The sequence below is a fragment of the Aythya fuligula genome, chromosome 26 (assembly GCF_009819795.1).
Source record: "Aythya fuligula isolate bAytFul2 chromosome 26, bAytFul2.pri, whole genome shotgun sequence".
Lineage (NCBI taxonomy): Eukaryota > Metazoa > Chordata > Aves > Anseriformes > Anatidae > Aythya > Aythya fuligula.
Window position 1 is genome coordinate 3,086,453 of NC_045584.1, and position 20,452 is coordinate 3,106,904.

Genomic DNA, 20,452 nt, shown 5'->3' on the forward strand with positions numbered 1-20,452 from the left:
CGGGGATCGCGATCGCGACCGGGGATCGCGACAGCCCCTCCCCCGTAAGTGCGACCCGCGGGGGGCGTTGTAGGGGACGGAGGGCGGAGGGGGCGTTACGGGGGGGGGGGGGGGGCGAGCCCTGCCTGCCCCCGGGGACCCCCAAGGACCCCCAAGGACCCCCAAGGACCCGTCCCCAGGGAGCCGCCCCCAGCCCCCGGGGACTCCGGGACCCCCCCCACGCTCCCAAGGGACCCCCAGGGGACCCCCAGCCCCCCCCATAGGGACCTTCCCGTGGGGACCCCAAGGACGCGCCCCCGGGGCGCGCAGGGGCAGCACCGTGTCCGTCCCCCCCCCGTGGGACGCAGCCCCGGGGTCACCCCAAGGGACACCGAGAGGTCCGGCGGGGGGGTGCCGGGGGGTGCGGGCTGCCCTGGGGCTCCCCAAAAAGGCAGCACCGAGCGGATCCGGCCCCAACCACGGCCAAATCCTCCCCAGCCCCATGGGGGGACCCCAGTGGTGGGAGGTCAGCCCCGGCCCTAAAACCCCTTCCTCACCCCAAAACCTTCCCCACGAGTGGCTCGGGGGCCTCTGGGTGCCCCCGCGAGCTGGTGGGGGGCAGCTCGGGGCCCCCCAAACCCATCTCTGTCCCCTGCACAGCCCCTGCTGCCATGTCAGCCGAAACCACGGCACCGGCGGAGGCCGAGCGGGAGGCGCAGGTAGGGATGCTGAGGGCCGAGGGGGGCTGGGGGGGCATCGCTTGGCCCCCCCCAACCCCAGCTCACGGCCCCCGTGTCCCGTGGCAGAGCGTGGTGAGCCGGGTGGCCAACCTGGCCCTGGTGAGCTCTGCCCGCGGCGCCGTGTCCACCGCCTACGCCTCCACCAAGGAGAGCCACCCCTACGTGCGCTCCGTCTGCGACGTGGCCGAAAAGGGGGTGAAGACCCTGACAGCAGCAGCGGTCAGCGGGGCCCAGCCCCTCCTCACCAAGCTGGAGCCGCAGAGTGAGTGGGGCTGGAGGGGGGCAGCACCCCCAAACGGGATGGGGGTGCTTGGGGAACTGTCCCCGGCAAGGAACTGGGGTTAAAAAGGCTGGTTTTGGGTCCCCAGTTTCCACTGCCAATGAGTACGCCTGCAAGGGGCTGGATAAGCTGGAGGAGAAGCTGCCCATCCTGCAGCAGCCCACGGAGATGGTAACGTTTCGCCCCCCTCCCCCAATTCGGGGGGCACCGGGATCGAGCCCTGGGCCAGCTGCTGGGACAAGCTCCCCCCTTGTACTGTCCCCCCCCTCAGGTGGTGGCAGGGACCAGGGAGCTGGTGTCGTCCACCGTGAGCGGTGCGGTGGGCCTGGCCCGCGGGGCCGTGCAGGGCAGCGTGGAGAGGACCCGGCGGGCGCTGAGCACCGGCATCAGCACCGTGGCGGGCTCCCGCGTGGGGCAGCTGCTGGCGACGGGGGCGGACACGGTGCTGGAGAAGTCGGAGGAGCTGGTGGAGCACTACCTGCCCAGGACAGACGAGGAGCCGGGTGAGTGCTGGGCACGCCGTGCCCAAAAAACCATCTCACCCTCTTTTTGGGGTGCCATCCCTCCGGGACTGCACCCCATCCCCAGGGCTCAGCAGCACCCAGTGCCTCTCACCACCACCACTCGCACCCCGGGGTGGTGCTGAGCCCTACAGGGCCACCAGGGCGCAGGGGACAGTCCCCGTGTGGCTGCTCCGTCGGCACCCGGAGCTGGGGAACGCGGCGCAGCGGTGGGTGAACTCTCACCTGGAAAGCAGAAAGCAAATATAGCCCTGCGCCGCCAGCCCACCCGCCCCGGGTATTTATAGCTCGGCACGGGGCAGCAGTGGGCAGAGCTGGCCCCGTGTCACCGCAGAGGTGACCGGGAGGGTTGTGGGGACACCTCTGCATGACCCAGGGGGCAAGCAGCCGGGTTTGCCCCTGTGCCGGGGCGCAGAGCTCAGGGAACATCCCGGCACCGCCAGTGGGATGCTCCGTGCCTGGCACGGGGACATCCCGGTGGGGTGGCTCTCACTTGGGGTGGCTCTCACTTGGGGTGGCTCCCACCCACTCACCCCACAGCAGCCCTGGTGGCGGACGGCACCGCGGCGGCCTCGCTGGAGCAGCAGAGGCGGTGGCAGAGCTGCTTCGTGCGCGTGGGCTCGCTCTCGGCCAAGCTGCGGCACCGAGCCCTGCGCCGCTCGCTGGGCGAGCTGCAACGGGCCCGGCACAGCGCGCAGCACGCCCTGGCCCAGCTCCACCGTGTCATCGAGCTGGTAAGCCCACGGTCATCCCCGTGGCCCCGTGCGTGCCCCCCCGCTGCGCTCCCACTGCTTTCCCTTCCCGCAGATTGAGCAGGGCATGGACGGGTCCCTGCACGGCGCCCGGCAGCACCTGCACCGCATGTGGCTCGAGTGGAGCCGGCAGGACGGCGTGCCCATGGAGGACAGCCAGGTATTTTGTATTTTTTTTTTTTTTTTTGGGGGGGGTGGCCGTGCCGAGGAGACCTCCCAGGGGTTTGGGCAACCCCCCAGGGGCTGCCCGCTCGCTGCCCTGCAGGTGGAGGCTCGGACGCTGGCCATGCTGCGGGGGCTCTTGCAGCAAGTGCGCGCCGCCTGCGCCCGCCTGACCGCCGGCGCCCGGGGGCTGCCGAGCAGCGTGCAGGACACGGCCGGGCACGTGCGGCACGGCGTGGAGGGGGTGCACGCCACGCTGGCGCGCGCCCGCTCCTTCCACGACCTGTCGGACATGGTGCTGGCGCAGAGCCGCCAGACGGTGACGCGGGCGCAGCTGAGCATCGACGAGTTCATCGAGTACGTGGGGCAGCACGCGCCCCTGCCCTGGCTGGTGGGGCCGTTCGCCCCCGCCCTGGTGGAGTACCCGGAGGACAGCCCCGTGGAGATGGCCAAGTGGAACGGCTGCGTGACCGTGGGCGGCGGGGGGCACCGGGCGCAGTCGTGCAGCGGGCGCTGAGCCTCCCGATGCCACCCCCCCCCCAGCTGGGGAAGGGGCCCACTTTCAGCTGTGAATCTGCCCCTGCTGGGGGGGCAAGCGGCAGGATGGACTCGGTGGCCCTGCGTGGGATCCCTGATGTCGTTTGGGACTCTCTGGGGGGGGGCAGGGGACGGTGGCACAGGGAGGATGGGGCGTGCGCCCAGCCCTGCCCGGCCACCGTGGGGGCTGCAGCTCCCTGCTGTGTCCCCGAGCCCGGCAGCATCGGGATTCAGCAGCCTCAGAGCCCGTGAAAGAGGGGAAAAAAAAAAGAGGAAAACCAAAAAGTTAAGCCGAAAAAAGTTCAAAATGGAAGTTAAAGAGGAAAACCAAGCCCGGATTCTCTAGGCGTTACTCACAGCCAGCAGTGTGAGCTGCTGCGGGGTGGGACGTGCGATGGGGGGGTCCCTGAGGAGCTGGGGGTCGCCCTGCGGGGGGGGCTTCGTGCTGGGTGCTGGGGGGGGCCGGGAGTGGCAGCTGGGTGCTGCTGGACTGTGACCCGTGGCCGTGTGGCACTGAACTTCGTCCCCATTATCGCCGCCACCGCTCCAACCCCACCACGGCCCCATGGCGGGGCTGGGCCCGGGGCACCCCCTGCGCTGGGAATTTGGGGGGGGGGCACCGGGGGGGGGGCACCGGGACCCACCAGCACCCACTGGGACCGATCCTGAGCACACACTGGGACCAGTCCCAGCACCCACTGGGACCACTCGGCACCCACCGGGCCGTGCTGGGGGGGACCCCGGGACCCCAATATCGGGGAATCCCGGCCGGGGAGGGCCAGCTCCGTGCCGGGGGGGGGGTTCCGGGGCCGGCGGTCGTTGTCCCCGGTCCGGCCCCGATGGGGCGGGTCCCGGTCACATGCGCACGGGGCGGGTCCGGGGCTATAAAAGCGGGGCGGGGGCCGGGCACCGCGTCCAGCACCGAGCACGGCAGTGGGACGGTGAGTGCGCAACGGGACCGGGACCGGGACCGGGACCGGGACCGGGACCGGGACCGGGACCGGGACCGGGACCGGGACCTTCCCTGCAGCCCCCATCCCGGCGCTGCCGTGCTCCCGGACCGGGGGGTGGGGGGACACCGGGACCGACCCCCCCCCCCCTCCTGCGTAGGAGCTCCGGGGGTGTCCGGAGTCCGGTTGTGGGGACCGGGACCCCCCTGTCCTGGCCGGTCTGACTTTGGGTTGAGGGGCTGCAGGGTCCTGAGCTTGGGGTCCCCCCGTTGTGGGGTCGCCAGCACCCCCCTGTCCCTTTTGGGGGTGCTGCCCCCCCCCTTCTCAGCCCCCTGTGATGCTTTCCCCCCCCCCAGCCCCACCATGGCCTCCAGCGAGCCCGGGACGGCGCAGCCCAAGGCTGAGGAGCAGCAGGTCAGTGGGGCAGGGGGGGTGCTGGGGGGGTCCGGTGTCCCCTGCTGACCCGTCACCACTCGGGGTTATCCCCCTTGTGGGGAGGGGGACACCCCAAACGCTCCCCCTGGGAGCTGCATGCGTTGCCCCATGCCTTATCCCAGAGGAGATTTGGGGCTCTGGCACGCTCCCCCCCCATCCCTTTTCCTGTACCCAGAGCATCGGGACGCGGGTGGCCAGCCTGCCCCTGGTGAGCTCTGCCTACGGGATGGTGTCCACCGCCTACGCCTCCACCAAGGAGAGCCACCCCTACGTGCGCTCCGTCTGCGACGTGGCCGAAAAGGGGGTGAAGACCCTGACGGCAGCAGCGGTCAGCGGGGCCCAGCCCCTCCTCACCAAGCTGGAGCCGCAGAGTGAGTGGGGCTGGGGGGGAGCAGCACCCCCAAACGGGATGGGGGTGCTTTGGGAAACCGTCCCCGGCAAGGAATTGGGGTTAAAAAGGCTGGTTTTGGGTCCCCAGTTTCCACTGCCAATGAGTACGCCTGCAAGGGGCTGGATAAGCTGGAGGAGAAGCTGCCCATCCTGCAGCAGCCCACAGAGAAGGTACCGGGGGGGCCACACGGGTGCTTGGGGTCTGCCTTGGTCCTGCAAAACTCAGGGCTCTTCCTCCCCCCCCCCCTCCTCTCCCAGCTCATCTCGGACACCAAGCAGCTCGTGACATCCACCGTGACGGGGGCCAAGGATGTCCTGACCAGCACCGTGGCGGGGGCCAAGGACGCGGTGAGCAGCCGGGTGACGGGGGTGATGGACATGACCAAGGGGGCCGTGCAGGGCAGCGTGGAGCTGACCAAGTCGGCGGTGAGCAGCGGCGTCAGCACCGTCATGGGCTCGGCCATGGGCCAGATGGTGGTCAGCGGGGTGGGCTCCGTGCTGGAGAAGTCGGAGGAGCTGGTGGACCACTACCTGCCCATGACGGATGAGGAGCTGGGTAAGGACCCCAACGCAACCCCCCGGAGATGCGGGGCGGGCTGGGGACCCCCCTCCTTTGGAGGCACCGTGGGTCGATTCCCCATGGGGTGGTCTCTGAGTGGGGGGCGGTGGTGATGGGGGGGGATTTTCTCCTGCAGCCAAGCTGGCCACGGCCGTGGAGGGCTTCGAGACGGAGCAGCAGAAGCAGCAGCAGAGCTACTTCGTGCGCCTGGGCTCGCTCTCGGCCAAGCTGCGGCACCGGGCCCTGCAGCACTCCCTGGGCAAGCTGCAAAGCGCCCGCCACAGCAGCCAGGACGTGCTGGCCCAGCTCCAGCGCACCCTCGACCTGGTAGGACCCCCTCCCTAGGTCGTCATCCCCTTCCCCGCAGGGTTGGGACGAGCCCCCCCCTCACCCTGCTCTGCCCCCCGTCAGGTGGAGCAGCTGAAGCAGGGCATGGACCAGAAGCTGCAGGGAGGGCAGGAGAAGCTGCAGCAGCTGTGGCTGGAGTGGAGCAAGAAGCAGCCGGGCGGGGGCAAGGACCTGGTTCCCCCCGAGGTGGGTCGAGGAGCTGGGGGGAGCCCCCCCTTTTGGGGAGCTCCGTGTGTGCGCCCACCCCTCACCTCTCCTCGTCCCCCCCGCAGGGGGTGGAATCGGGCGCCCTGGCCATGGTGCAGGGCCTGACCCAGCAGCTGCAGGGCGCCTGCCAGCCCTTGGTGTCCAGCCTGCAGGGCCTCCCCGCCGGCATCCAGGACACGGCCGGCCAGGTTCGCCACAACGTGGAGGAGCTGCGGGCCAGCCTGGCCTCCGCCACGTCCCTCCAGGAGGTGACGGGCAGCGTCCTGGCCAAGGCCCGCGCCCACGCCGCCAAGGCCCGCGAGCTGATGGACGAGCTGGTGGAGCACGTGGCCCACAACACCCCCCTGTCCTGGCTGGTGGGGCCCTTCACGCCCTCCACCCAGCACCTGCTGGGCCTCCAGGATCAGTAGCGGCCTCCTGGGGGGGTGATTAGAGCGAGAACAGCGCTGGAGCTCCCCCCCCCCACTCGCCTGGCCCCAGTAACTCCTCATCCTCCTCCTCCTGCCCGCACCGGGTGCAGGGCCCCCGCAGCGCGGCTCTGCGCCCCCTTCCCCTATAGCAGGAAGGTGCCAGCCAAGTGCCTTGGCGTCCCCAAGTGCCTACAGCAGCCCCTGCCCCTCGTTTGCCACCTCTGTACCCCCCCCTGTAATTATCAGTGCCCTCCAGCCCCTGCTCTTCCCTCTGCCCCGTAGCAGGGGGGAGCCCCCGTGGGTCGGGGCAGGCAGGGGCAGCTGCTGAAGCAATAAACCCGGCGGAGTTTTGCACTGGTCTGAGCCTTCTTGTGGGACCTGGGGCTGGGGGGGGGACACTTCTGGGTCCGCTGCCCCCCCTCTGAGGCTTTGGAGGGGGAGCGATGGAGCTGCTGGAAGGGAGCAGGGGGTGACGGAGCCCTGTGACCTCACAGGGATTGAGGCTTCTACTGGGGGCACTGGGGGGGTCCTGGTGGGGTCCCCAGCCTGTTCCCCACCACCACGGCTGAGCAGAGCCCATGGCTGAGGGTGGGTAAGGGGCTGCCAGGGAGGAGCGGAGACCCCCTGCCACCTCCTGAAGACCCTGCTGTGCTGGGACATGTCCCCAACCCCTCCGGTGCTGCTGCTGTCCCCTGGTGTTGTCCCCAGGAGCAGGGGGCAGCACCCGGGGGGGGCACAGAAATGTCCATGGGGGGGGCTCTGACACGGTTCTGTGCTCTGACACGGGGGGGATGAGGGGGTCCTGGGTCACGGGGAGGGATCTGGTGACCCCCATGGGGGCAAAGGACACCCCAGGCACTGAGTGGCACCCTGCTCTGCCCCCCCCCCCCCAGGCCGGGACAGCGCCCAGCCCAGCAGTGACAACGACCCCGAGGAGCCACCCCTGGGTGCGGGGCTGGAGCAGGAGGAGCAGCAAAGGGGGGGCTGGGGCCGGGGGCAGGGGCTGAGCTGGGCCCCAGCGCCCCCCCCGCGGGTCTCAGCCCCTTTCCCGGAGCAGCTCAGCGAGGGCCAGGTCCCCCCCTGGCCCCCCAGCTCCATCAGGGCCCGCGGCTCCCGGCACCCCACCGGCACCCCAGAGGACACAGGCAGCGAGGCCAACGCACACCCCACCGTGGGCCCCCCCGTCCGTCCCCTGGACACGGCTTGGCATGAGTACAGCGGGGCCGTGGGGCAGCGCTGGGGGTCTGGGGGGGGCACGCAGGGTGTCAGCACCCCCCGTGTGTCCCCCCCGTTACAGGCAGAGCACCCTGGGGCCCTGAGGAGGCAGCCACCCCGCAGCCATCCCAGCAGGTACCCTAGGGGTGGGCACAAGGGGGGGGGGGGTCCCTGGAGGGGACGGTGCCCTGGGGGTGCTGAGCGCAGCCCCCCCGTGTGCCCCAGGCCGCTGCAGGCTCTGCCCCGATGAGTCCCACGGAGCTGGGGCGGACGCTGGGCCCCGAGGACACCATCGTGGGCATCTGCTTGGCCGTGGCCACCGGTCTCCGAGCCCTGCTGGGCTCCAGGGCCGGGCAGCTCCTCCTGCACAGCGCCGAGCGGGCGCTGGGCACGACCCAGGAGTGGCTGCACCGCTACCTGCCCGCAGGTAAGAACCCCCCCCAGGACACCACTGGGGGCTGGGGGTGTCCCTGTGGCACCGCAGCCTCCAGCTCTCCCCTCTGTGCCCCCCCTCACCCTGCAGACCGGGCTGTGGAGGGGCCGGGGGTGGCCGTGGCCGAGGCTCGCGGGCTCGGTGGTCTCCGCTCCCCCCCTGCCCGCGCGGTGCAGCGGCTGCGGCGGCAGCAGGAGGACGCCCGGCACCACCTCACCCGGCTCTGGCACATCCTCGACGTGGTGAGAGCTGGTGGCAACAGGAGGGGACAGGGATGGGGACAGGGACACCCCCCCCAGCACCGTGCCCACATCCCCGTGGTCACGGTGGCGTTTCTCCCGCAGGCGGTGGCCGCCCGGCGAGGCTCTGCGGAGCGGTGCCACCACGGCCAGGAGCAGCGGAGGGGACAAAGGAGCCCGGAGCAGGAAAATCCCAGCCCCAACCCTGCCTGCAGCCAGGCTGGGGGGGTGGTGGGGACCCCCCCGGTGCCTGCGGGGTGCGGGCGATGCCAGGAGCTCGGCGAGGGCCGGGCGCTGGCGCTGCGGCTGCGGGATGAATTCGGGTGGCTCCTGGCCCAGGCCAGGCGGTTGCCGGCCACGCTGCGGGAGGGGGCCCAGCAGGCCCAGGACAACTTGGGCGAGCTGCACCGCGCCTTCGTGCTGGCCGGCTCCCTGAGGGAGCTGGAGGAGGCGCTGACCACCCAGGGCCATAGGTGGGTGGCCCAGGCCTGGGAGGTGCTGGAGGCGCTGGTGGAATTCCTCCTCCGGCACCCGCAGGAGGCCTGGCAGGGTGAGGTGGTGCCCGCAGCCCCTGCACGGGAATAATTCCAGCCTGAATATCCCACCCCCAACCCCGTGTCCTCCATCAACACGGCTCTGCTCGCTGCCACGCTTGTGTCTCGTGTCGTTGAGTCCTTCCCCGGGGCTCCTGCTCCTCTCTGGGGCTCTGAGGTGGCACAGGCTGGGGACCGCTTTGTGCCAGCGCTGCCCCGAGGTGCTGAAATGGGGTGTGGGGGGCTTGCAGCTGGCTTTAAGCCACCCAGCAGCTGGGTGAGCCCCTTGCTGGGTGCTGCGTGGCTCATCCAGCCTCTCCTGGGGCATGGTGGCAGGTCCCTGTCCCCCTTCCCCAGCCATCAGGGCCCTAAGGACAGGGCTGAATCGGCCCCGCAGCGGGCAGCAGTGCCCATCCCCTCCCACCCCATCCCTCCTCCCTCCGCCTCTCGCTTCCCGAAAATTGGGCAAGAGGGACACGGGGTTTATTTGGGTTCTGTTTATGAAGGGTTGGAGCATGAAATCAAGCCTGGAAAAGAACCCGGGCTCCCCAAGGGCAGGGTTACAGCAACAGCAGCCTCCGAGCAGGAGCGGGGCAACCGAGCCCGTGCGGGCACCCGATCCTTGCACAAAGAGGACACGAGGACGCGGCGGCTGGTTGAGCTGGGAACATCTTTATTTTACATGTACAAAAGCTCCAGATCCTTGCAAAAGAGCGGAGAGACAGACAGACAAAGGAGACGCTGCCCAGCACGAGGCAGGACGCTGCCCCGCTCGAGTCCCCCAGCTCAGAGAGGAGCGAATACACAATTTCACTTTGTTTTTCCCCAAAAGCTGGTGCCCGGCACTGCGGCCTCTGTGGGAGCAGAGGGACCAGGCTCCAGCAGCTGCACCCAGCCCGAGGGAACGGCGGGGCAGGGAAAGGGGCTCCGAGCAGCAGGGAGAGAGTCCCCGACTGCTGGGACACGGCTGCTCCCAGCCAGGGCACAGGAAAATCGAGAAGAAAGGAGCCTGGAGCAGCCCTGGGGGCACAGCCAGGCCCTGCCCTCACCCCTCGGGGGTCCAGGTGTCCCCCGACAGACACGGGGCCACCCATGGGTGCCCGGCCTGGCTCCTGGCCCGAGGGAAGAGGGCCCCCCCGGGGGATTATTCCAGTCAGTGCCCCGGGAAGGGGGCAAAGGGAAGAGGGATGCTCCTGCCCTCCCCTAGTCACAGTCAGCGATGCCTGAAGAAATAGACACTAGGGCTCCTCGTGTTTTTCATTAAAAAACCCTTTATATTCATTTCATGGCGGTCGAAATCACAAGAAATTAGGTGGAAGGGGAGAACAAAAAAAAAAAAGGAAAAAAAAAAAAAAAGAGGGGACAAATACAGACAAACAGCACAGTCTGCCCCTGCGTTCGGTGCTTTCACAGGGTCGGGGGCACAGGACAAGACCTAGGACATCAGCTACTGTGTGACTTAGTGAAGTAACTCAAAGATGGGCGAGGGGGAGGCCGGTCTCCCTTCCCGTCAGGCAGCACGGCCCCCTCTGCATCCTCCCTCAGGCGGGCCCCGCTTCCTCAGCTCTCCTCCGCGTCGTCCACAGACTCTGACTCCCCGCGAGCCCTCTCGCGCTCGGCGTTGGGATAATCCTGCACGCTGCGGGCAGAGCACAGGCACCTCAGCAAGAGCCTCCCCGTGCCCACAGCGTCCCTCCCTCCCCCAACCCAGGCTCTTCCCCAAGCCAGGAGAAGCCCCACAAGCTCTGGCATCCCCCAGAGGTGGTGAGCAAGAGCCCAGCTTGCTGAGGAGCTGAGGGTGGAGGCGTGGTGGGTGCTGAGGAGCTGCCGAGCCCCCCCCCGTGCTCACTTGTTGTGGGTCTCCTCGGCAGACGCCTCCAGCTCGCCGGCTCCCGGCCCTTGGCTTTTGTCTCGCTCCTTCTCCTCTGTGCCCTCCGCTTTTTGGGATAAGGATTCACCGTTCACAGGAGCTGAGAGGTCTGCAGGGAAGAGACGAGGTCGAATACCTGGGCACGGTGGTGGCTGAAGCCTCGCTCACCCCAACCCACAGGCAGGCTGTCCCTTCACCCGGGGCTGACAGCCACCAGAAGGGCCCCAAAGCCTCCATTCCCCGTGCCCAGAGGCTGACAGCAGCGTGGATTTTCCCCGCCAGCTCCTCCAGGAAGGCTCTTGCAGCATTACGGGGCTGTCCCCAGGCGGGGATGGAAGATCCCAGTCCCCAGCTGCCTGCGCAAGAGCCTGAGCCAGCGGCCAAGGGCGGCTCCGCATTCCTCCATCCCCCTGGTGCCCGGGAGCAGGGCTCGAGCTGGCAGCGAGGAGCTGGCCTGGCCCAAAATCTGCCCCGCAGCCACCCCGAGTCAGGGCGTGGGCACCGAGCTTGCCCTCTGCTCTCACTGCCGCCAGCCTTTGATATTCAGCCCGCGGCGCCCTGCCTCAACACGCAGTCCCCAAGCTCAGACACGCTCCACGAGAAGCTGGGGGTGAAATTGCCCCTTCTGCAGGCAGCCCCACGGCCTCTGCCACGAGCTGCACCCAGGGCCAGGAGCCCCGAGGTTGCTACAGGCCCGGACAGAGCCGGGAAGCGCCCTGAGAGAGGGGCAGGGTGCGTTACCAGCGTTTGTCTCCTCTTCCCCCTTCTCATTCCTCGTCTCCCCTCCCGCCAGCTTCTCCTGGCTCTTGTCCACGTCCCCCTTGTCCTTCTCCGGGCCGCCTTTGTTGGCTTTCTGGATCGCCTCCATCTTTGGTCCCAGGACGCGCGACTTCAACCGGGTGTAAACTTCGGCGGCTTTCTCCATCACCTCTTTGTTGGCTTTGTAGCGACGGATCTGCGACAGCCCCGGGGGGCAGGAGGTGCTGGCACCCTTCGTGGCAAGCCAAGGGTGTCACCCCCTCCCTCCCTCCACCCGGCGATCAGCCCCCCCCTCGTACCTTTTTCAGAGTGGCCACTACGTCCGTGTGCTTCTGCAGGATGTGAGAGGTGACCTGGAGCGTGCCCAGCTCCTCCAGCGCGTTCAGGCAGCGCTTGATGTCCTGCAGGGAGGGCACCGAGGTTAGAAACCGTGGGTTACACCCGGCCCTGCACGAGCAGCAGGGGGAAAACGGAGGGATTCTGTCTGCCAGCTGCCTCTGGGGGGGTTGGCAAAGCTCTGGGTGCTGTCTCCAGGGAGAAACCCAGCGCTGCAGCCCCCCAGCCCCAGCTCAGGTGAGAGGACGCCCACAGCCCAGCACGGGGAGAGGAACGGGTGGCAGAGAAGGGCAGAAGCTCCTCTGCCAGCTCCAAATGGGCACCAGGGAGTGGCACTGCCATGAGCACGGTCCCCTCACAGCACCCAGCTTCCAGCCCAGCACCAGCAGCCTCCAGCAGCTGGGCGAGGTGCCCGTGGTGGCTCACACAGCCAGGCACTCACCGGGTTGTCCACCTTCAGGGCAAACTTGATCTCGCTGTGAAGTTTCTGAAGCTTCTCTTCCACGGTGGGCTCTGGAGCAGCGAAAAGAGACAGGCCGGGGCATCAGGGGGGGGAGCACACAACGGCCTGGAGCCCACAAGCTCTGCCCCCAAAATGGGTTTGGTTTCCTCTCGTGGCTCCAAGGCTGAAAGCAGCCCCAGGGGTTGCTCTGAAGAGGAGAGGCTGGGGTGTGCCCCAACGGGAAGGGGATGCCTGCAGGGAAGCTGTCCCTACACACCCCGTAAATGCTTCCCAGCACGGTGCAGGGATCACAGCAGCACCGGCAGGGCCCAACCAGAAGTGAGCCCTGCTGGAAAGATCCTTTCCCAGGCCGGGGGAAGCAGCCCCGGCTCCCTTCTGTCTCTGTTCTCCTGCGACCTGCCCTCACAGCCCCCGCCCTCTCACCCTTTTTCTTCTCCATTCTCCTTTCGGGGATCAGCTCCGACTTCTTGCGGCCTCGTTCCACCTTCAGAGGTCTGCGGGAGGAAAAGGAACGGGGTGAAATCAGGCAGGGGATGCCCGCAGGTAAAACCACCTGCGTGTTGCTGGGCTAGCGAGAGAGGTGACAGCTCGGCCCAGCGCGTCCCCCACTGCCCAGCAGAGCCCGGCCACGCTCCACCCACGCTCACACTCGTCTCCCACACACATCTCCCAGCTCACACAGCCAGGAGCTCCGGGACAGCAGCTCCCCCATGCCCCAGCTCCCCGGGACTGCAGAAAGGCAGAGCCCAAAGCTGAGGTGGCCCGGGATGCCCCCAGGATCTTCCTCTGTGTGTCGCAGAGCAGCAGGGATGCTCAGCCTGGTTCTCCCCCCTCCCCAGACACCTCCGTCGGCTCCTTCAGCTCCAGAAAGGAGAGGAGGAGAGGAGGAAGCCCTCCGGGGGTGCTGCTGGCACAGCCAGCTCCACCAGGACCCCATCCCCACCCCGCGGGTCCGCAGCAGGGCTGGGGCAGCAGCCGAGGAGCAGCCCTGGCCCCAGAGGAGCAGAGGAGGGGAGATGCTGACTTGTTCCGCGGTTTCTCCTCTGCTCGGCCCCTCTTCTCCTTCTGATTCGGTTTCCTTGACAACTCCGAGGGCTGCTTCTTCGCCGGCTTCTTTACCTTCAAGGAGAGAACAATGCAGGCGAGAGCAGCTTGCGGCAGAGCCCACCCCGCTGCGGGAGGGAGGGAGGCAGCACCACGGCCTGCTCCTGCTCCTGCTCCTGCTCCCGTCCTCTCGGCCCCATCGGGGCAGGATCCAGCAGTGCCAGCAGCCAGCGCCCCCAGCAGCACTGCTGCAAGGCTGCTGCGAGCAGCCCAACCGCTCTGGGTGCGGGGCTGTCCCAGCACAGGGTAAAAAAAGGAGCTGGGATACAGCACGGGGGGCAGGAGAGCCCACCCAGCCTGCCAGAGCCACGCTTCCCCGCAGGGCTGAGGTCTTCGTGCTGCTCTCCCGGCCCTGCTCTGTGCAGAGGAGCAGGCAACAGGCTGAAAGGGAAACCCTGCCCCTGGCCACGAGCCCTCTGCAGCCCTCCTCAGTGCTGCAGCCGAGCCCTGCCGGCCCTTCCCCTGCCTCTGCAGAGGGCAGCAGGGCAAATGCAGTGACTGCGGGGAGAGAGCATCACAGGGATGCGAACTGGACGGGGCCTCTTGGGCCAGCACACAGCTCCCCGTGGCACGCAGCCCTTCCCCGTGCTCCCCAGGGTAAAAAAAGGCCAGGACAGCAGGTCCCTGAGCTCCTGGAGGCTCCTGCTGACGTGGCAGGGAGAGGACAGGCTGCTGCTGCCTGCCACCAGCCCCCCCAGCCCCTCTCAGTGCTGCACTCACCTCCTTCTCCATCTCCAGGTCGGAATCTGAGGAGGACGGAGCCTTGGCCCGGCCTTTCCTGCCCTTTTTGGCTACTTCATCATCCGCGCTGCTGTCGCTGTCCGAGTGCGCCTCCTCGCCCTTCTCCGCTTTCTCCTTCCTCTTCTCCTTTTCCTCCTTCTCCTGCTCCCGCAGCCGACGGATCTCTTCCTCCTGCTCCCTCTTCCTCTTCTCTTCCAGCTCCCGCCGCCGCTCCTCGTCCCGTCTCTTCCACTCGCTGATGCGATCCACGTCGCTGTCGCTGTCGCTGCCGAGGACAGGGCACGCTCGGACCCCTCGTGTGGGAGGGGAGGCTGGCGACCCCCAAACCCCCCAGCCCCAGGGGACGGCGCCCCAGCCTCACCTGTCACTGCTGGAGCTGGTGGGGACGCGCTCGGGCTTCGGCTTCCTGCCACGGGGCTTGGGAGGGGGCTTCTCAGCTGCAAGGCAAGGGGAGGAGGGTGAGCAGGAGCCCTGGGAGGTGCTTTTGGAAACTTCTGGACGCTGTTCAGCGCAGAAACGGACACCAGAGCTCCAGGAGCACCCATCCCACGCGCCCTCCAGCCTCCCGAGGGAGCCGGCAGGGGCCCGCTTGTGGCAGGTGAAGTCTCCTGGGTGTTACCTGGCGTCTCCTACCTGGCTTCCTGCCCCGCTGAGGCTTTTTCACAGACACGTCGGAGTCCGAGTCGGAGTTGGAGTCCGACTTGGTCATGTCCACGGTTGCGTTTCCCATTTCCGAGTCCGAGTCCGCTTTGGAATCCGAATCGGAGCCGGACGCCACTTTCTGCGGGCACAAAGCGGGGTTGGATGCGGGGAACAGGAGCAGCTGCTGCCCCAAACACAGCAGCACGGTGCCCAGACGGGTCACCGAGACACAAGCAAGCTCTCTTCTAGCTCTGGACCCCCACCAGCCTGCAGCAGAGCCCACCCTGACCCAGCCTCCCTCCAGGGGCTGCCAGCAGCCAGCTCCCTCGCCCCCAGGGGTGAGCAGAGGAGCCTGAAGCAGCAACCCTCGGGCCAAGCCACTGCAGGGGGACGTTTACCTTCTTCTTCCTGCCCCCTGCAGGCATCCTCCGGGGAGCCCTGGCCACTGGCTTCTTCTCGGGAGTGAAATCCTGGAGGAAAACACAGAGATTAAATGGGGAATAGTCTCACAGTGGTGAAGCCGGTCTGCTCCCCCTGCCTCGGTGCCACTGTCCCTGCCAGCCTCCAGGCAGACGCAGCCCCAAACCTCCTCACCTGGTCACTGTTTTTTTCCGACTCCGAGGACGTTTCCGAGTTCTCCTCTTCCGTCAGGGAGGGGCTGCCCTGATCCAGGTCGCTGGAAGATTTCCGAGGCCGTTTTGCCACCGGCATCTGACGGCCAAGAAGCGACACAGTGAGAGAGGCCCACCCGCTCTAACACCCAAGCAGAAAGCAAACCCTGGCTGAGAAGGGCTTGCCCAACTCTCCCCCACCAGGGGAACCCAAAAAAACCAGCCAGATACACTCAGAAGAGCCGTGCAGCTCTGGTCTCTCTGCAAACCGCTCCAGGACGTGGCTGTCCCAGCACCTCAGAGACCCCAAACCTGCACTAACCCAACTTTCCCCCTGGAGCAAGGTGGTTTCTTCCCCCCTCCACACGTTCAAATGCTTCATTTCTTTTCGAGGAAGGGGGGCAGCTCGGTGGGGGGCCCAACACCCACGTCCCAGCCTCCTCCTGGCCCTGCTCCCCCAGCCCCTCACTCACTTTCATCGCCAACGATTTTCGCTTCAGCCCGCTGTGGTCGCTGCCCCGATCCGAGTCCTCGTCGCTTTCCATCTTCTCTGCGGTGACGGCGGCCATGGCGGGGTCGTCCTCGTCGTCCCCCGCGTCGCTCCCCCCCATGGGGTCGTTCTCGGGAACGTCGCTGTCCGAGGAGCTCGCGGGCTAAAGACAGCGGAGACCACAAAGCGTTATTGCCCCCGCAAGGCCCGCGGCAGGCAGGAGAGAAGGGGGCGAGCGGGGGCGACAAGCAACAGAGAGCAGCACTGAGCAGAGAGGAGCACACGCACAGAGGAGCACAGGGCACAGACCCCTCCTGCCGAGGCCCCCCGAGAGGAGCCAGCACCCTCCGGAGACCTTCCCGGCCCTTCAAGGAGGGCGCTCGGCCGACCCGCTGCTGATTCCCCTGCACCCCCTTCCCGAAGCCCCTTCCGCGCCACCCCGAGACCACCACAGCCACCTCGCTCCCCTCCCCGGCAGCCTCACGCCCTGCCACAGACCCTCAGAGAAGCCCGGGCTGGACGGGCCCCCGAGGGGCGAGCGCATCCCAGCCTTCCTCTGCCTGCCCTGCCGGCGGCTGGGCTCGGCCTCTCCTCCGGAATCAGCGAGCGGCCGCCCTCCTCCTGGGCTGCAGGCCCTCGATTCGAGCCACTGCTCTGGCCCAGCTGGGAAATCTTCCGTCCTGCTCCGTCCCTCCGCGCAGGGGAGGTGTCCCAGCTTCTCGTCAGCCCTTCGTGAGATTCCTCACACCTGAGCTCCCATCTTCTTCTCGGTGTTTCGTTCTTCACGCGCAGCAGGAGCAGCCGTCCCTAGCTGCGCGGGGGTTCTTCCAGCACCGGAGCCTTCCTGCCGGAAAGCCTCTCCTCATTTTGGCCTCCTGGCACCTCCTTTCACTCGGATCTCGAAGTCAAGCCTCTCCTTCAACCTCTTCTGCTCCTCCAGGCGCAGTCGGCGAACCCGCAGCCTCGCTGGGATCTCCGGCGTAGCCTCGGGCGCTCCCCCCGCTCCCAGCAAGCCCCTCAGGAGTGGGTTCCTCAACCCCGCCGGGAGTTCGTGGTGGTGCTGAGCAGTCTCCGGCCGTGGCTGCCGCCTCCCTCACCACCACCAGCCTCCCGCCCACCGCCGCGGAGAGGCGAAGTCGCTCCCGGGATTTCCAGGCACCTCCACGGCCTCACCTCGGCGGCGGCGCCGGGTCCGAGCATCTCCCAGCGCTCCTACAAACCACAACCTCTCTCCTGCGCCGGCAGCAGCACACCTGAGCCTGCCTACCTCCAGAGCGGCCGGTCTTCGTAGCTCACCTTAAAAACCTTCCTCTGCCTCTGCCTCTTCAGCCCAACTGCCTATGAAGCTGCTTTGGCCGCCTCCTCTGGAGATCGCTATACAATAAATTGCATCACACAATTACGGTCACGAAAGGCCCCTCGCACGCCGACAACCGACAGCGAAGAGCTGCCTCCCAGCCAGCCCTGGCGCCCGCTGGAGGAGCCGTCGGTGGGCTTTTGGCTCAGGACCTGAGAGACGGTTGAAGAGAGGGGCTGCCCCGGGCCCTGCGAGCAAAAATCCTCTCCGGGTTCGGGGCGAGGCACGCCGAGCGCGCCCCCCGTTCCGCCTCGGAGCCGGGGACAGAGGTGCCTACCTCTCGGAGGGCGAGCGGGGCCGAGTCTTGCACCGAAAGGGAGAGGGCAGAGGAAAGGGAAGGCTTTGCAACCCTGAGAAAGCTGCTGCGCGAGGCGGAAGCGCGGAGACACCACAGCGGGGAGAAGCAGAGAGAGGAGGAGAGCAGGAGGTGCTCGCAGCCCACGTCCTCGCTGCCCCCCCGCCACGCGAGGCCCGCACTCACCGGAGGGGCACTGTAACTGGCGTGAGGGTTGTTCTGGATTTCCCACAATCCCTCGTTGAAGCCTTTTCTCTTGTTTGTTTTCCCATATTTGTCCTTATACTTTTCATAGGGGAACAGGTCTTTGGGGCCCAAGAAGGCGCTGGAGAGAAACAAAGCAGAGGTGAGCCCAGAGCGGAGGCAGCGGGGGCGCGGCCCAGAGCTTGGGGTGGGGGGGAGCGAGGCAGCGCTTACGTCTCGTGAGTGCCGAAGAAGAAGATGGGGTACTTGTTCGGCGGGGGTTTCACGGCGCCGTCCGCGATGTCATCGATCTGAAAGGAAACCCAAAGCGGGAGGGTGGTGAGAGAGAGCGGCTGGAGCACGTCCTCTGCGAGGCGCCCGGTAGCCCTGGCTAGCAGCGGCGGCGGCGGCGGCGACGGGACTCCGGCACGCACGGCGGGGAGGCCCCCACCCCCGGCGTCTTCTTCCCACGCGCCGCGCCGGCTCCGGTGCCCGTCGGTCGGCTCGGCGTGGTCCGGGCTCTCGGGGCTGTCCCCGCGGGCCGGGGAGAAGTCTTCGGGAGGAGCCTCCCCAAAAAGGAGCCGGCTAAAAGCAGGGGAGAGGCCGCTGGAAGCCAGCAACGCCAGCGCCCTCCTGGCAGGGCCGAATCCTTTCGGTGCTGGGTGACCCCCCCGGTGCCAGGCCGGCCACGACGGCATCATCCCGGGTCTCACGGGTCAAGCGGCGACGTCTCCAACCCCCGGTGCCTCCCCGGCCCCGATCCCGCACGGCGGACGACCCCGCCTGGCCCCCGGCTGCCCACCGGGAGCCCCCCGAGCCGCGAGGTGCCGCGAGGTGCCTCTCACCCCGACCGCTCCGTCCACAGCTCCTCCTCCAGTGCCGCCGCACGGTGCTGCCCACCGGGCCGCCTGCCCCCAAATGCACCCCACAAACGGCACCGGCTGCCCCTGACCCCGCACCTCCACAGCTCGCGGCCCCCGAAGCGGCTGCGTCCCCGTTCCTCCTCCTGCTGCCCCCCGTTCGCAACCGGGGGGTCCCAAAGGGCTGCCCCGCTCCTCGCGCTGGAGCCACAGCCCCACGCGACCCCACAGCAGTGCGGGATGCCCCCGTTATACGGGCAGCACCACGGGGCCCCGCTCCCGGTGCCAGCACAGGTCCCGGTGTGGCCTCCAGCCCCGGTTCTGCTCCGGGATCGGTCCCACCAGGGACAGCAGCAGCGTGCGGCCCGGGAGCCGGCTCCTGCCCCGCTGTGGGTGCAGGACCCCGTTAATCCGGGGCGGCTCAGCCCCAGATGTGCTGGGGGCGTGCTGGGACCGGGCTGCCTGGCCGGGGGGAAGGCCCCGAGCAGGGACCGGGACCGGGACCGGACCCCCTCCCAGTGCCAGGACCAGAGCATCGTCCCGCTGCGGGTCCGGTACCGGGTCCCCCATCCCAGTACAACTGCAGGTACCAGGCCCCATCCTTGTGCTGGTACCAGTACCGGGTCCCCTGCCCTGGTGTCTGTCCAGTACCAGGCCCCCCACCCCAGTGTGGGTGCTGGGACCAGACCCCCCATCACGGTGCAGGTCCGGTACCAGACCATGCCCCCAGTCCCAGTGCAAGGACGGGTACCGGGCCCCATCCCGGTGCTGGTACCGCGTCCCCTGTCCCGGTGCCAGTGCAGGCAGCAGCCCCCATCCCGGTGCCAGTACCGGGACACCCCCCCCGGTGCAGGTACCAGGAGCAGAGCATCACCTGGTGCAGGTCCGGTACCGGGTCCCCCATCCCGGTACAACTGCAGGTACCGGGCCCCATCCTGGTGCTGGTACCGGTACCGGGTCCCCCGCCCCGGTGTCTGCCCAGTACCGAGCCCCATCCCGGTGCCAGTACCGGGACACCCCCCCCGCTGCAGGTACGGGGACCAGAGCATCACTCGGTGCAGGTCCGGTACCGGGCCCCATCCCAGTGCTGGTACCGGTACCGGGTCCCCCATCCCGGTTTAAGCACAGGCAGCAGCCCCCATCCCGGTGCCGGTACCGGGTCCCCCCCCCTCTCCCTGCCCGGTACCGGTCCCCGCGCCCCGCTGCCTGCCCGGTACCGAGCCCCCCACCCAATACACACCCAGTACCCGCAGCCCCATCCCTGTCCGTACCCGTTAACCCCCCCCCCGGTTCCCCCCCCACCCCCCTCCCGGTGCCGGTCCCGCCTCCTCCCCCCTCCCGCCGTCCCCCTCAGCGGCTCGGTTCCCCCGGGGCTCACCCGGGCGGGCCAGTGCGGGTAGCCCTTCATCTTGGCGAACACCAGGTCCCCGGGTTTGAAGCTGTGCGGCATGGCGGGGCCGGGGGGGGGGCGGCCTCGGGGCTGAGGGGAGGGGGGGGAGGGAGGCGGCGGCGGCGGAGGCCCAGGCCCAGGCCGCGGGGCAGCACCGGGCAGCGGGGGGCGGAGACGGCCCGGCCCGGCCCGCAGGATGTCCCGCCCCTCGCGGAGCCGAGGATGCTGTTGGTGGGAGGAGGTGCCGCTCAAAGGTGTCGGCCAATGGGAGGGAGGAGAGGGCACGGCGGGAGGATGGGATTGGGCCGGGCCGCTCAGCGGGATGGGGAGCGGGGAGGGGGCGGGGCCAAAGGGGAGGGGGAGAGGGGAGGGGGCGGGGGCAGGGGCAGGGGCAGGAGGGGGGCAGGAGGGGGGCGGGGGGGGTCCGGGAGGGTCTCAGGGGGGGTCTCAGGGGTCCCGGGGGGGTCCAGGAGGGTCCGAGTGGGTCCCGAGGGGGTCTCAGGGGTCCCGGGAGAAGTCTGGGGGGGTCCTGAGGGGGTCCCGGGGGGTCCCGGGAGGGTTTAGGGGGTCCTGGGGGGGTCCAGGAGGGTCCCAGGGGGGTCTCGGGAGGTCCCGGGCGGGTCCAGGGGGTCCAGGAGGGTCCCGGGAGGGTTTAGGGGGT

At 68.5% G+C, this 20,452-nt stretch overlaps 3 protein-coding genes across 4 annotated transcripts; 2 read left to right on the top strand and 1 right to left on the bottom strand.

Moving 5' to 3' along the window:
* The first annotated feature begins 650 nt into the window (after positions 1–650).
* Positions 651–2,951, top strand: LOC116499252 (perilipin-3-like). Its single transcript, XM_032203933.1, has 7 exons — positions 651–698; positions 786–981; positions 1,088–1,170; positions 1,271–1,502; positions 2,061–2,254; positions 2,328–2,432; positions 2,538–2,951. The coding sequence occupies exons 1-7, from the start codon at positions 651–653 to the stop codon at positions 2,949–2,951; spliced, it is 1,272 nt and encodes a 423-aa protein (XP_032059824.1).
* A 1,331-nt stretch (positions 2,952–4,282) lies between these two features.
* Positions 4,283–6,604, top strand: LOC116499018 (perilipin-3-like). Its single transcript, XM_032203580.1, has 7 exons — positions 4,283–4,335; positions 4,532–4,727; positions 4,835–4,917; positions 5,005–5,302; positions 5,442–5,632; positions 5,717–5,839; positions 5,926–6,604. Exons 1-7 carry the CDS (start codon positions 4,285–4,287, stop codon positions 6,268–6,270), a joined length of 1,287 nt encoding a protein of 428 aa, XP_032059471.1. The 5' UTR covers positions 4,283–4,284; the 3' UTR covers positions 6,271–6,604.
* A 3,448-nt stretch (positions 6,605–10,052) lies between these two features.
* Positions 10,053–19,875, bottom strand: HDGFL2 (HDGF like 2). 2 transcript variants are annotated; one of them, XM_032203867.1, is made up of 16 exons: positions 19,780–19,875; positions 17,776–17,852; positions 17,545–17,683; positions 15,690–15,869; positions 15,200–15,316; positions 15,004–15,075; positions 14,597–14,744; positions 14,325–14,400; positions 13,943–14,228; positions 13,143–13,237; positions 12,542–12,612; positions 12,098–12,168; positions 11,619–11,720; positions 11,302–11,515; positions 10,540–10,669; positions 10,053–10,329 (listed from the first exon to the last, which is right to left on the bottom strand). In XM_032203867.1, the coding sequence occupies exons 1-16, from the start codon at positions 19,849–19,851 to the stop codon at positions 10,251–10,253; spliced, it is 1,929 nt and encodes a 642-aa protein (XP_032059758.1). In that variant the 5' UTR covers positions 19,852–19,875; the 3' UTR covers positions 10,053–10,250. The 2 variants fall into 2 exon arrangements, with proteins under 2 accessions (XP_032059758.1, XP_032059760.1); XM_032203869.1 differs by lacking the exons at positions 17,545–17,683; positions 17,776–17,852.
* Between the last annotated feature and the right edge of the window lie 577 nt (positions 19,876–20,452).

Bases quoted from the DNA above. Each gene is read 5' to 3' on its own strand.
- LOC116499018 (XM_032203580.1), top strand. From the start codon at position 4,285: ATGGCCTCCAGCGAGCCCGGGACGGCGCAGCCCAAGGCTGAGGAGCAG. The intron at 5,303-5,441 runs GTAAGGACCCCA...TTTCTCCTGCAG, and splicing joins CATGACGGATGAGGAGCTGG to CCAAGCTGGCCACGGCCGTG. The intron at 5,633-5,716 runs GTAGGACCCCCT...GCCCCCCGTCAG, and splicing joins TCCAGCGCACCCTCGACCTG to GTGGAGCAGCTGAAGCAGGG.
- LOC116499252 (XM_032203933.1), top strand. From the start codon at position 651: ATGTCAGCCGAAACCACGGCACCGGCGGAGGCCGAGCGGGAGGCGCAG. The intron at 982-1,087 runs GTGAGTGGGGCT...TTGGGTCCCCAG, and splicing joins CACCAAGCTGGAGCCGCAGA to TTTCCACTGCCAATGAGTAC. The intron at 2,433-2,537 runs GTATTTTGTATT...GCTGCCCTGCAG, and splicing joins TGCCCATGGAGGACAGCCAG to GTGGAGGCTCGGACGCTGGC.
- HDGFL2 (XM_032203867.1), bottom strand. From the start codon at position 19,851: ATGCCGCACAGCTTCAAACCCGGGGACCTGGTGTTCGCCAAGATGAAG. The intron at 13,238-13,942 runs GTGAGTGCAGCA...CTCTCCTTGAAG, and splicing joins ACCTGGAGATGGAGAAGGAG to GTAAAGAAGCCGGCGAAGAA. The intron at 10,670-11,301 runs GTAACGCACCCT...TCTTCCCTGCAG, and splicing joins GGAAGAGGAGACAAACGCTG to ACCTCTCAGCTCCTGTGAAC.